At 31.6% G+C, this 15,452-nt stretch overlaps 3 protein-coding genes across 3 annotated transcripts; 1 reads left to right on the top strand and 2 right to left on the bottom strand.

The window, feature by feature from the left end:
* Positions 1-9,389: 9,389 nt before the first annotated feature.
* ALT_4265 (putative COP9 subunit 3) lies at positions 9,390-10,528 on the bottom strand (the record flags this gene model as incomplete). The annotated part of the gene is made up of 3 exons (XM_089599715.1): positions 9,390-9,881; positions 9,936-10,106; positions 10,160-10,528. The coding sequence occupies 3 exons, from the start codon at positions 10,526-10,528 to the stop codon at positions 9,390-9,392; spliced, it is 1,032 nt and encodes a 343-aa protein (XP_089456053.1).
* A 1,368-nt stretch (positions 10,529-11,896) lies between these two features.
* Positions 11,897-13,366, top strand: ALT_4264 (glutamate-5-semialdehyde dehydrogenase; the record flags this gene model as incomplete). Its single annotated transcript, XM_033563079.1, has 3 exons — positions 11,897-12,197; positions 12,247-12,408; positions 12,459-13,366. The coding sequence occupies 3 exons, from the start codon at positions 11,897-11,899 to the stop codon at positions 13,364-13,366; spliced, it is 1,371 nt and encodes a 456-aa protein (XP_033418970.1).
* Positions 13,367-13,736: 370 nt separating this feature from the next.
* ALT_4263 (60S ribosomal protein eL18) lies at positions 13,737-14,428 on the bottom strand (the record flags this gene model as incomplete). The annotated part of the gene is made up of 3 exons (XM_033563080.2): positions 13,737-14,134; positions 14,212-14,316; positions 14,425-14,428. The coding sequence occupies 3 exons, from the start codon at positions 14,426-14,428 to the stop codon at positions 13,737-13,739; spliced, it is 507 nt and encodes a 168-aa protein (XP_033418971.2).
* Positions 14,429-15,452: the final 1,024 nt, after the last annotated feature.

Here is a 15,452-nt window from a genome sequence, read left to right as displayed (position 1 = left end):
TTAGCTAATCTTTATAATAGATTAAGATTACTCTACTACTTATAGTTAATTTATAAAAGTAACTATAGAATAATAAAAGGACTTATTATCTTTTTTAATAATCTTATTACTACTCTAGGTAAATAGTATATTAGAGTAAAAGAATCTAATATTAGCTATATACTAGCTACTTCTATTATTTAGTTATTCTTAATTTTTAAGAGTATAGGACTACCTAGTACTACTAGTATTATAGTAGTATAATAAGTAATAACTACCTTCTTTACTTAAACTACTAGAGTTATAGTTATTATTATAATCTCTCTATTAGTATCTAGTTCTAGAATAATAATAATAATAATTTTAGTAGCTTTAATAACTTCCTACCTCTTTATTAGTAGTTCTATTTATAGTATTATTAGTTTTCCTTAGTATATTACTTTACTATATATTATTCTGCTATTATACTATTAACTAAATATTAATTAAGGTTTATAAAGAAGTAGCTACTATATTTTAAATTATTATATTTAGTTATTCCTATTATTATTCTATAAAGATTAGATTTTAATTTCTGCTATTTAGCCCTGGGTTAGGGCCTACTATATTATTATAATATAGGCCTAGGGAATCTAGTATTAGTATATCTTTAGATAACTTATTATCTAGTCTACTATCTACTCTTAGTAATTCTACTAAATCTTTAGTAGTTAATAATATAAGGACTGGTTATTTATAGTAAGTATTAAATAATAAGATACTAAGATTAAGTTTATTAAGGTACTCTATAAAATCTAGTAAGATATTAAATTTATCTATCTTTTCTTCTAGTAAGTTATTAGCAAGACTTTTATCTTTTAGTAGATTAGTAATAGTATCTATCTTTTTAGTCCTTAGTATATTAAATAATATTTCCTTCTTTAGAAATGCTGGATATCTTAGTGTTAGAAGGATAAAATTTCTTAGTCTACCTCAAGGGTATTTCACTACTTAGTTATTAGTTTATAAGTAGTGTGGGATAACATTCATTACAATGGGAGGTAGAGCCTTTGAATTATATAAGGGTAGGGGGTAGGCCCATGGCTGCCCTATATATATTATATTAATATTAAATTTAATATAGTCTAAATTACTTACTCTAAAACTTCTAAGGGGACTTATTCTAAATAAAGACCTAGTAATTATATTTAAATTATAATTATTATATGTTACTATTTTAAATTAACTTCTATTTAATTATATATACTAATAACTTCTTATTAGCTAGGGATTATATATAGTTAATATATTATAATTAAGTTTTAATTTATTTAATAGTTAGTTAATTAGTCTATAGATAGCTAGGTAATAATAGATATATACTATAGAGAAGATAGAATAGTAATAGTTTTATCTAGGTATAAATATATACTTATACTATAAAAATAGCTAGAGGTAGATATTTATCCTAAAGATATATTAGTTTTCCTATAAGGTACTTTATTAATATCTTTCTAAGTAACCTATTTATATTCTTATTCTTTCTATTAGTTCTAGGATAATTTAGAGTTATTATATAATATTTTACTTTAAGAATCTTAATATATATTTCTATAACTTAAGATAGAAGGTTTATACTATTATCTAAGAGCAGTTCTTTAAATACTCTATAGTTAATAAAGATTTCTTTATAGAGAAAATAGGCTAATATTTTATCTTTTATATTAGGTATTACTTTTACTATAACCTAACTAGTTATATAATTAACTATAGTAATAATCTACTAATTATTATTTAGGGTTATTAATAAATATCTAATAAGATTAATTCCCTATTATTTAAATAGCTAGATATCTTTCTTTACTAAGTACTATATAGCTTTATATTTAAGCTTTAGTCTTAAAGACTTTATAATTTAATAATTTAGATAGCTTTTTATAATCTCCTAAATATCCTTTTAAATTATTAGTTACTAGGTATAGGTATAAATAACTCTAAGTAAGGCTAGATAAGCTAGATAACTAAACTAGTTATATAGCTAGGATATAAAGTCTATTTAAAAGGGGATTTTAAGATATAGTATTTTAATATTTTTATTAATATAATATAATTAATTAGTAGATTAATAATTAATATATTCTATCTTTAATTAAAAGTTTAGTACTAATATTTAAATCTTTATTTTAATATAATTAGGAATATTTAGATTATTACCTTTTAAAAATAATACTATTACTAGATACTATTTAGATTTAGATAAGTTTAGTAAGCTATAAAGATGCTATTTACTATTTATTTATTATAACTATATTATAGATAAACTAAGAGTAGGTACTTATACTTTATTTACTAGATCTTCTTTAATAAAATTAGATTAATAACTAATTATATTAGGGATAACTACTTTAGTTCCTTTATAATATTATATAACTAGATTATATATTTAAAATTCTTTAATCTAATATATAAGATATTTTAAATATATCTTTATATTAGTTAGGTACTGAAGGCTTTTATAATCTATTATAATTATAATAGGTTTACTATTATTAATATAATAATCCTATTATTATAGTACTTCCTTAATTATAAGAAGTTCTTTCTTATATATAAAGTAGTTCTTTTTAGTATTATTAAGTTTTTATCTATTAAATACTACTAGATACTACTATCCCTTTTTATCTTATTATAGAAGTACTATACTAAGTACCTATTTAGAGATATTAGTCTTAATTTAATATAGTAGTTTAGGATTAGTAATCTTTAAAATAGATATATAGATTATAGTATTCTTTAGTATAATAAATACTTACTAATATTAAGTATTCTAAACTATAGATTAAAACTTCTTTTTATAAAGTAAGTATCTAATTCTCTTAGAAGTTTATAAAGAGGAGCTATAATTCTTATAAACTCTTATATAAATTAGTAATAGTATATAGCTAGTCCTAGGAATTATTAAACTTTAATAAATATTTATTAGTTTTAGCTATATCTTTATAACCTTAAGCTTTGCAGGCACTAGTTAAATAAATTTATTACTAATAATATAACTATAAAATTCTAGTTCTCTCTTAGTAAATATATATTTAGAGAGTTTTATATATAACTAATATTTTTAGAGTTAATTAAATACTTATTAAATATAATCTTAGTACTCCTTATCTAAGTCTAAAAAGATTAAAATATTATTAAAGTAGACTACTATAAAGTTAAGATCTTATATTATACTATTTATTATTATTTAGAATATTATAGATATATTATAAAGTCTAAAAGGCATTACTAAGAATTTAAACTTACTAAATAATATATTAAAAGCTATCTTTAGAATTAATAATTTACTTATTTATAACTACTAATATCTAGAGAGGAGGTTAAGCTTTAAAAGATACTTAGCTTAATTTATTTAATCTAGAAGCTCTTAAATTTATAGTAATAAATAGATATTCTTAATAGTTACCTTATTAAGTAAGTAATAGTTAATATATATTTACTATTTCTTATTAGCCTTAGGGATAATTATAATAGGAAAGCCTTAAGTACTAGCTAAAGAATAAATAACTACTTTCTTTAATAGTTTTTTAACTTATTTCTTTATCTTATAAAACTTCTTAGGTAACTATAGGTAAGAGTTTATATTAATTAGAGAGGAATCTCTAGTATTAATATAATATTATAATAATTATTCTAGAGGTATTCTAGGGTGTAACTCTACCCTAAATATATCTTTATACTAGATAAGTAGAGGACTTAATTAATATAGATCTATTAATATCTCTTTATCCTTTTTAAATAGATAAATAATAAATAACTAGACTTTTTATTATTCTTTTTAAAGTATATAATAAAGCTATTTAGTAGAGATAAGATTAATAGATACTTTTAAATCTAAATCTAAATTAATTTAGTAGTAAAGGTTAATTAGATAGATAATAATAGACTTTATTCTATATCTCTTTATATATATTTATCCTATAACCTAATTAATAGTTAAATTAATATATTTTAGCTAATCTTAACCTAAGATAATATTATACTCTATAGTTTTAAGAATTTATAGTATAATTATATAGCACTAATTATCTATTCTTAGTAGAATTTAAACTTAGTATAATATATATATAAATTTATTATTTAGTAATTAGATCTATAGTAGTTTAGATATTCTCTAAAATTAAAACTATAAAGGAGATAATAAGTTAGCTAGATATTTTAAAATAAATATATAACTAGATCTATAGTCTAATAGTACTCAGAGAGAAGTTACTATCTAAAATACCTTAATCTTAGTAGGGAATTAAAGGATATCTAATCTAAGGGTATTTAAATATATATTAATATATTTATAATTATCTAATTCTATCTCTATTATATTAAGAATATTATCTTAAAGAGGCTAATTCTTCTTCTTATTATTATTATTAGAATTATCTTCTTCCTTTAGGGGTTTAAGATTATTAAATATCTTATAGTTCTTAATATTAGAAGTCTTTAATAATTAATTAACTAGTACTTTCTTATCTAGTAGTTTTTTTTATTTCCTAATTATTTCTTATAATTAGATTTTAATTACTTTAGTATAGTATAAGCTTAAGTATTATAGCCTTTTTATCTATAATTAAAATATACTTAATTACTTTAATACTAGACCTTTTATTTATATATCCCTTTCCTTAGATAGTCTAGGGATGCTATAATAGTATTTAGAGTAATATTTATTAGATTAGTTTAGTAATTATTAACTTTATTAAAAAATTAAGATTATATTTAAGTATATAAAGTAACCCCTTATTTATACTTAGTAAAATAATAAACTATATTATTAAAAGAAGTTAGTTTATTATAATCTTCTACTTAATAAGTATATAGAACTAGCTTTAAATTAGTAATAAACTTCTAAATTAATATATTATTAGAAATTTTAGACTTAATATATTTAGTAGCTTTAATAAAGAAAATAATATATAATTATACTATTTAATTTCCTTAAGTATACTTTTTATATTTTTTCTAATATCTATTCTTTCCTCTAATTTTACTAAAGTTATCTTAGATCTATTATTTAAAAGTATCTAAAGTAGTAATAGTAGCTATTAAATTATATTTAATTTTTTATTTATAAGTATTCTATTACTTCTTAATCTAGTCTATAAAATAATACTTAACTATAGTAATCTTTTTAAGTTTAGTAGTAATCTTTTAAGTAAGAGTTTATTTATTATAAAAGTACTTATTAATTCTCTTAAGCTACTTTATTATAGTATCCTTACTATACTTACTATTATATATAAGGATAGGCTTAAGATTAGAGATCTTTTAATATAGCTTACTTACTTTAGTAATATTTTAAGAGAATATAAGAGGGTTAGAAGTAAAGGGTATAACTTCTATATTCTTTTTTAATTAAGTATAATCTTAATAACTATACTTAGCCTAGAGATACTTAATTATCTAGATATATAACTAGAATATTTTATTCTAAGTATTCTTATTAGTTATACTCTAAGTAGCTAGTATAAACTATTCTTAGAATTAAGTATAGTCTACCTTAAAACTATTACTATTAGTAGTAAACTAGGTTTAAGAAGTCTCTATACTAGGAGATATAGGTTTAATATTATTTATTCTATTAATAAAGAAAGATAGTTAAATTAGGGTTATAATTTCTAAGTTATAACTATTAATATTCCTTTAAAATTATTAAAATAAATTTAATAATCTAAATTTATCTCTTTCTTTAAGATTATAGTATTAAATATATCTCTATTACTTTCTAGAAGACTTAGGGTAGTTAATAATATTTACTATTATAATATTATATTAGAGAAGAGCTAAAAGATATCTTATAATAAACCTTTACTATCTTTAGTATCTGGATTAATCTAAGAAGGTTAAAATAGTTAATCTAATATATATATACTAGGTTAAGAATAATAAGAATAAAATATTATTATTAATATTATATAGTTAGTAATATTCCTAGTAGTATTATAACTATATATTATAGTAAGACTATAATCTAGATTAAATCTTTTAATAAACTTTTAAATCTTCTTAGTATTAGGTATTAGTAATTACTTAATCTAGATATACTACTAGATAGGATAATATTTATTATAATAGGAGGTAGAGCCTTTAAATTATATAAGGGTAGGGGGTAGGCCTATAGCTACCTTATATATATTATATTAATATTAAAGGGCTCTAGCCCCCTTTTATAATTCTACCTAAGCTATAGAGGAGAGTGATAATCTAAATAATTATATATATAGTTATAATGATTACTAGATGCTGCTATATGCTTATAGATCATATCAAACCTTAGGGTAGCTGCTGATATCACAAGTGTATATAAAATATTAGAAATTATTAATCTTCCTAGAGGAAGTCTAATTATTTTAAGAACTATTAAACTACTGCAGCTAATATAGCTCTAATATATACCTAGTTATTTAGGAATTTAACACCTTTAGAATCTTCTTAATATTATAAGATAAATATTATCTAAGCTATAGTTTCTGGGTTAAAGTCCTTTATAAATCTATATCCTATTTCCTTAAAAGACTAGAGTTATATAGTAAGTAAGATAAGCTATAAATTAATCTTATCTATTATATAAGCAGCTATAACTAGCTATAATAATAGTTTTAATATAATAATAATCTATAGTAAGTATAATAATAATTAGTAATTTAATAGATAAGGAATAGAAATAGCAGAATCTACTATAGAATTTTAGCTAGAATAATAAAATAAAAATTACCTAAATATTAAAAAATATAATAGAATAATAATAAAACTTAGTAGAATAATAGTAATTTAGTAAATAAATAATTAAAAAATAATAATTATTAATAGAACTTAATTAAAGTTAAAATAATAATTATTAATTAATAAGGTAACTAAATCCTAAGTTATTAATTACTAATTCTATTTTTAAAAGTAATAAGAAGTATTTAATTAGTAGTTAAATAGGTATAGGAAAAAAACCACTATAGTTTAAATAGTTATTAAATATATTAAAATTAATATAAAAGAATGAAATATTAATTAATTAGTTTTTCCCTAATCAGCCTTAGATAACCAAGGATATACTACTATTTAGTATATATAGTTAGTATATAGGGTTGTATGTCAAGGAAGATAGATTCTCTAAGTACTATAGCCTAAGACTAAAGTAAGTACTTGCATAGCCATATGATTGTTAATATATAACATTTTAGTTATAGAAACTATATTTTCTTAACCCTAGGCCTCTAGCCTCCTTAGCTTAGTATTTCTACTCTTCTAGATAACTAGCCCTTATACTTAGTTATCTAGTTCTTAATTAATATAACTTCATTAATATAATTACTATATAAGATATCTTCTATAATCTAGTAATATAGAATCTTATCTTAGATACTAGAGAGTAGCTTTATCTAGAGATATATCTTCTTCTACTCTTCTATATATTCTCTAGTAAGCTAGGATTCCTATTACTCTAGATATACTATAAAGTTAGCTACTATCTATAATTCTAGCTATCTAGTATCTATATATTTTTATAAGGTATTATATACTAAGGTCTTTAGATTATTTACTTACTATAGTAGGAATTAAGTAAGTTACTTCTATATCTATTTTATAGATAGTAATTCCCTATATCTAATCTATTAGCCTAATATTTTATTAGTAAGTAGTAATTAAGTAGTAATACTACTACTTAAACCTTTTAATATTTCTTTATATAAAATCTATAGTACTACTTAAAATATACTATTATATTATTAATAAATTTAGTATAGTTATATATATTTTTAAATTAGAAGCCTATAGTAAATAGTACTTTTAGAACTACCTTAGTATCTATATCTAATAAATTATCTTATTTCTTATCTTTATAGGTAGGTAGTTAGAGGTTATCTTCTTCTATAAGTACTATAGGCAGTATAGATCTAGTTCTAAGGGATATTTAGGTTATATTATTTATAGTTATTAGTTCCTCTAGGGGGTCTTATATAGATTTACTTTAGAAGGTATATATAGGGGATATATTATATTAGTTCTATATATCTAGTATATATTATATATATATTATTATATTACTAAGTTCTTAGAGCATCTTCCCTTATTATTATATCTACTCTAGCTTAAGAATTTACTTTTATATTACTAGAAAGTCTTCTCTTAATATTTCTAGAGATTATTACTTATTAATTTTACTATATTTAGGGTCTTTTATTATTAATTAGGTATATAGCTACCCTATACTAGGGGTGCTTCTAATAGTAATTATTTTACTTAGTAAGGTATATAGAAGTACTCCTACTAGGCTATCTTAATTTAGTAGAGTAATTAGAACTATAAGAGCACCTATAGAGATACTCTCTATTAGGTAGTAAATAGTATAGTAGTAGTAATACCTTTATAGTTAAACTAATTACTAAGGTATAAGCATCTCACACCTCAGTAGTGATGATATCTTAGTAGGTCATATGCTACCTATATGACTACTATAGTTCACTACATACAGGCTTGCTGCGCCTAACACCTACCCCCTGGGCTCCTACCCTCATATATTTTGAAGGCTCTACTCCCATTATGATGAACACTATCCCATTATATGCCTGTATACTATATCATATAAGGGGCTGTATTTAGTATCATCAGGGTAATCCTAAATTATCCTTCATTCCTTCTACAAGGGTTCAGTATTACCATTAGTAAGTTAAAGTAACTAGTACTAACTACTAAACTGGTTTTCTGCAGAATCCCATCTAGACTAAGTATTTCTCTAGTCTAGACCATGTTATAACCACTCCAGGATTAACTAGTGATCATTGATCCTTGGGTTTCTGCCTGTCACACCTGCCCTATACTAGTGCAGCTGTGTCAGTGCCATAACACCTTTATATAGTATACTAATAACAGGGATGATAATTATTTATTATCTACTTTAATAATATATAAGTATAAGGGGTGGCACATGACAGCAATAGCCATGCAACATCTACTCATATTATAAATTTATAATGAACACTATCTAATATTGATTCCTTAGTTTCTACCTATCATATCCACCTTATATCAGTATGGCTGTGTTGGTGTCATAATACTTTTGACCCATATAATATAGTATGATGGGGAAGATAGACTAGATAATTATTCTTATAGACTACCTAGCTAAGACAACCAGAATAGTAATATATGGGGTGCTATGTAACATGGAGATACTATAACAGGACTCTGGATGATAACTAATTATCAATCTAACCATAAGTATGAACTGTATGTTAAGTAATACCATACAATATTAGATGACTGCCCTATAATGAAACAAGTAAAACTAGCCAGTCAACTAATTTTTAAAGCTAAAAGGCTAATAATTAACCCACCCATGGCTTCTAAAAAGTGATAGAGAACTGCATGTTACCAGATCCCAGGTCTCAATGCAGGCCACTCATTATGTCCTCATCTACATCCCAGCTGGAGACATCATCGTTGAATTTCATCCCAAACTTTCCAGAACTGAACTCAGAGGCGTTCTTAGCCCTTCGGAGGAACTGGAGATGCTCACTGCTTAGCTCCAGATCATGGTTGCTCTGATCGAGATTACCAGCAAGCGTAGTCAGCAAAAATCTCTCTGAATCCAGTAGAAATGCTATATGCTCTTCCCCAAAAGAGTTCGATGCTCCTCCAGCATGAAAGCGAAGCATTGTGGGCTTGTGATTACTGCTTGAGTGTAAAAGAGTCGAGTCCAAGCCGGATATCACCATAGACGATACAGATGTTTCAACCTCTGTGGAGGGGACCGGATTTGATGCTATTCGCTGCGCGATGTCTGCGATAGCCACGGCCGAGAATGTACTGCCGAGCTTCACCACAACAGACTTTCTATGCTCATGAACGACCTGGAGAACTAGACCCATGTTGTTATCCTGGACTGTCTGTTAGAATAGCAAAAACCAGACACAGGCTTTTCATCAGCTTACAGCGAGCCATATTGCCCGTCCAATGTCAACTTCGGCCCTGAGTCTCTCTGTGTCGTCATTTTCAAAGGCATCAGCCAGTGAGACATATGGCAATACCAATGACCGATAGACTTTCATCACATGCGGACTGACCATCTCAGGCGTTGATATAACCTGTTTATCGGGGGAAACCTGTAAGTTATACTCTCAATGGCATGCAGACTGCTGGCTCTCTTAAGACACACCTTTCCTTTCGCCAGTAGACTGACCAGAAGCCACTTCTTGTATGCCTCAACCATAATTTTACTGACAGTATTGGCGACAGGGCAACTGATGACTATGCACAAGAGATGAAGCGCACTCTCCCACTCCTTGAGTGCCATGTATATCATCGCGCCACATAGAAAGTATTGCAAGTGGTCTTTATATGTCACCTGTGCCGTGAATCCGGAAGCATGGGTGATGTACGCCGCGCTTGACCCGTGCTCAGAGCAGAGGAAAAACTGACGGTGCGCCTGATAAGCATGACTGGGACCTGCAGGAAAGTGATACATAGCCTTGTTTAGGACGGGCAATGCGTGCCTATACGATCTGCTGAGTAGGCAAAGTTTCATAAGCAGGAGATGCGTCGATGTGAAAGTCTCTGATGCCGGATCCAGTCGAAGTATTGCATCTCTAACCGCTAGGACTGCTAGGAAAGTCTACGTTATTCCTGTCATGTTTAGCAAAAGAAGAAAGGGCCATGACTGGTGAATGAAAGCATTCGTCTTGCCTTTGAAGCTGCCTGTGCGGCGTGGGCTACAAGCTCAATAAGTCGTCTCCATTCCTGGCCAGCGTAGCGAACTTGAATTGGGTCGAACACCTTGAGAAACTCAATAGCCCTTTTCCACAAGTCACCCCCGGGCTGGACATCCTTTGGCAAACGTTGGTTGTAGCTGTCGCCCAAGACCTTGACTCGAGCATGAAAAACGAATAGATAGGCCACCGAATGCAGAGATGGATTGAGACCCTGTAACAGTTTGCCTGGGGTGTAAGCGAGCGACGACACCGGTCATATTGATAATGGTATCACAACAGGGCATGGTTTTGCATCTGCTTACATCAAGCAATAGATCAGCACTCCTTGTGATCTCATTAAGCTTTGTAGGTTGCTTTAAATAGGCAATGAGCTCGTGAAGTTCGCGATCATAGTCTTCCTCATTTGAGGCATGCTGGAGAGATGACACCGCAGTGAGGCGCGACAGTATCTCTGTCATCTTTTAACTCACCTGATCACCGTTCGCGGATTGGAGACAAGAACGATAATCAGGCTCTCTGAGTGTAAGGGAGATCAGAATGCGTGGATCTCAAGTGGCATCAGCGTAGCTTGCGGAAAGATAGTGACACTGTTGTCATACCAAGTGATAACGAAGTATTCACTCCACCAAACTATGATACATGGTACGTGATCATGAGCCTTTGGGGCAGTCCTTGCAGTACTCGGTGTTATATCGACACATAAGATCTACTGTACTATATAACAGGTGATATGACTATACTGCAGGCCTTGAGGCAATTTACGTCCTTGTACTCGTGAATTTCTTGTTGATACTATAGTCAATCTTAATACTCTCTACAGAGTAATTAGTTTTAGCGCAAGAACTTATTCCGACGTCTACCTCTCTTACCTCTAGGGCAGTCCGTCATCAACCAGGTTAATTATGTATATATTAATAATACGCCGTCGGATGAAGGTACATTGAATTATACATTTCAGCTGGTCGATAGGTACCTAGCACACAAAAGGTATCAGGAATTAGACATGCCTTGTCAGTTATCACTGTAGACAGCGGGCATTTCCCCGCCCCACATCTGTAGTAGTAGCCAAGGATCATTTTGACATTTGAGTCATAGTAGTGTTGGGGCTATTGTCTATGTGGTTGTCCCCTTGCTACGGCTTAATTCTTTTTTTCTTTTGTGCTACACGTCAAAAGGTTCTCGCAATGTCGCTCACCGACTCCCCCGCAGTTGATATCGCGAGGACTGCGTCCTTAGCCTCTCGTCAACTCGCGACTTTGCCCACAACTGACCGCAACGATGCGTTGACAGCGCTTCACGATGCTCTGTCAAGAAATCGAGATTTCATCCTTGATGCCAACGCAAAGGATGTTGCCATAGCAAGCCAAGCGGCTAATAATGGCAGCCTCAGCCACAGTGTACTCAAGAGGCTCGACCTGTCCAGACCTGGGAAATATGACGACATGCTAAAGGGGATTCTTAGTGTACGGGATCTGGAAGACCCAGGTGTGTACATGAATTGGCCGAATACACATCATATTAATCAGTCTATCAGTGGGGAGAGTGACCCTAAGGACGCTACTGGACGATGGTCTCATCCTGGAGAGAGTGAGCTGTCCTATTGGCGTCTTGCTTATAATATTCGAGGCCCGTCCTGAGGTGATCGCGAATATCGCGGCACTATCCATAAAATCAGGAAATGCTGCCATTCTGAAAGGTACTTGTGCATGATCGATGGCGGATTCCGCATTGCTGACTTGAGTGAAGGAGGAAAGGAGTCGACTGAGTCCTTCATCGCCATATCAAAAGTGATATCTGAAGCGATCTCGGGAACACGCGTACCCGAGGCATCAGTCCAGCTCGTTAAAACCAGAGACGTTATTTCGTCACTTCTAGCGCAGGATTCCTTGATTGACCTCGTCATACCCCGTGGTTCCAACGACCTTGTCCGATTTGTCAAGGAGAACACCAAGATTCCGGTTCTCGGCCACGCTGATGGTCTTTGTTCTGCATATCTCCATGCTGATGCAGACCCAGCAATTGCTGTAAAAGTCATCATTGATGCTAAAACAGATTATCCAGCTGCTTGCAATTCATTGGAGTCTTTGTTGGTCCATGAAGATGCCCTTGGAACTATATTCCCCGGTGTCGCTGAGGCTCTTCTGGCCAAGGGAGTCCGTCTTCGTTGCGACAATCAATCGAAAGCTGCTCTCTTGAAAAATATATCCTCCCCAGCCGCAGATTTACTAGAAGATGCAGTCGACTCGGATTTCGACACTGAATTTCTGGATCTTGTCCTAGCTGTCAAGACCATTCCTTCAACATCGTCACCGCTCTCAGCTGTCGAGAATGCGATTTCTCATATCAACTCACATTCGTCGAAACACACGGACCTCATTGTGACAGAGTCGAGAGAGATTGCCGAGTATTTCATGAGTGGTGTGGATAGCGCTGGGGTCTTCTGGAACGCATCGACTAGATTCGCAGATGGAATGAGGTTCGGATTCGGCACTGAGGTTGGCATCAGTACGAATAAAATCCATACGCGAGGGCCCGTGGGTTTAGATGGATTGACTATCTACAAGTATCTGCTCAGGGGTCAGGGACACAGGGCAGGTGATTATTTTGAAGGAGAGGGAGGTAAAAAGTGGAAACATGAGAATCTAGCTATTTAGTGGCTTCATTTTTGAATGATTTGCGATCCCGATCGGCACAATAAGAATTCATTCCTTTCATTGTAATTTACTCTAGGCCCAGCGTATCCGGAAATTCCAGATTCAACAGCGCGAGCTTTGCGGCCACATTCCCTACTGAGTTAGAAGCTCCTCCACATCTGATAGCAAGAAAGCAAGAGCTCTTGTGCAAGTACTTTTGGCAATAGGTTTATGTGACAACATCAACTCAACCCACGGGACATCTTCAAACTCCTTGAGATGCCTGCTTAAACCTTGAAGCCACGAGACCTTCTACGTCCGCGAGCTCTCTCGAATTTCCGACCCTTGCTTCGAACGTAAGGTTTCTAGTTCAAGTATAAGTATGCCTGGATTAACAGAAGATAGTGAGGTACCGTCTCACCTTGTGGCTGTGGGGTCCGAAGCCGAAGTGCTTGACAGCTTCACGAGCGTTCTTGGGGCCACGGAGGAGGAGAGTGTTGGCTCCAGTAGGTGCCCGAAGTGCGAGCTGATCCAAAGTCAGAGTCTCACCCCCAGCCTTCTCAATCCTGGCTCTCGCAGTAGCGGTGAATCGCAACGCGGCCACAGAGAGTTTGGGAACGGTGAGAAGACGATTGTCATCAGTAACGGTTCCAATCACAACAATGGTCTTGCCCTTGTGGGAATCGGTGACATTGGAAACGAGTCGCGAAAGGGAGACGGGAGGGCGGTTGATTCTCGACATAAAAAGGCGGCGCAGCACAACTTTGTTGAAGTTGGACTCCGTGCGGCCTAGCAGAACAGAGAACTCAAATCAGCCTCCAATTGTAACCACCTCTATAAGTCAGGAATTCAAGAGATTATCATACGGGCGAGAAAGCGGTAGAGCTTCACAAGGACCTGCAGGTAGACATTTTCGCTCTTCGGCGCCTTGCGGTGGGTGCTGCGCACATGGTGACGGTCCAGGTCGATACCTGAAGTGATACAACTGTTAGCCTTTAAAACTCCCTGTCTTTTATGGGCGTTGATAATCGAAACAATTTAAACGCATGTAATCTTGATGTTTGAACGGATATACATACCCATGGCTGCTGTATTTGATAGGACACCTTGGGTGTTGGCTTGCTGTCGCGCCCGTATACAATGTAAATCTGTTGAGGTTTTTGATCTATGATTTTCAGATAGACGGTGTGTGCGGGTTGAGCCCTATACTAGTACAAATCTAGAAGTTAGAGCTCGTGACCTACAACTAGTGTGGGTCCCACATCTATTAGTGCCTTAGAGTACATGTATTATCCAGTCTACCTTGGCTGACTACATACCTTACCTACCTTGGTAACTACCTTACGTACTACATTGAGAGGTACACAGTATCTTATGGACCAGTACAGAGTAGAAACTCTCTAAATAATATTTCTATTGTTTCTCTGTACGTGAGGCCTGTATTCCACTAGTGTACTGTTCTCTTCCGTCCATTAATCTGTCCTTCCTACCACCTTCCATCTAGCCTAGTGTTATTCTGCCGCGCAGGTTTTTACATTATATTACATACCTTCATGATTTCTTGATTCCAGGCCAGTGTATTCTAGCTGAACACTGTAGTCTACAAAATAAATAGACCAGGGTGCATTTTATGTCTACCATTAAAATGTTCCCATGTCATTGGATCCTAAGACCTGTCTAGACCATGTTAAGAGCCAGGACCATGTAGGATCAACGATCATTTTGGAGCATATAATAAACTCGGCATCCAGCTATCTGTACAGAGCATCATCAGAGCAATAGAAAGCTTGGTCTATACGTAAGCAATGGTGCCTGTGTAGGTAGTTAACTAGTTACTTACTAACAGTGTGACTAATATTCCTATGTGTGCTAGGGAGGTAAAATAAGCTCTGAAGTTGAAGGTAGAGGCCTGATTGAAATACCTAAGGAACATGCTCACTTCATGAGTATATGTTTACACAATGTATAATGCTGAGCCATATATACTCTTTCAATGAAAATCATCTACTCCATATGTATGTACAAGGGCCAGAGCAAGAGAATGCTCGGAGTGTAAAGTCCGGTTTGGCAAGGCGTTACCCATTTCCAAATTGAAGGCAAGGAAGTA

This window comes from Aspergillus lentulus, assembly GCF_001445615.1.
Source record: "Aspergillus lentulus DNA, contig: Alt08, strain: IFM 54703, whole genome shotgun sequence".
Taxonomy (NCBI): domain Eukaryota; kingdom Fungi; phylum Ascomycota; class Eurotiomycetes; order Eurotiales; family Aspergillaceae; genus Aspergillus; species Aspergillus lentulus.
The sequence above is the reverse complement of the archived record's forward strand: the minus strand, read 5'-3'. Positions and strand labels throughout refer to the sequence as shown.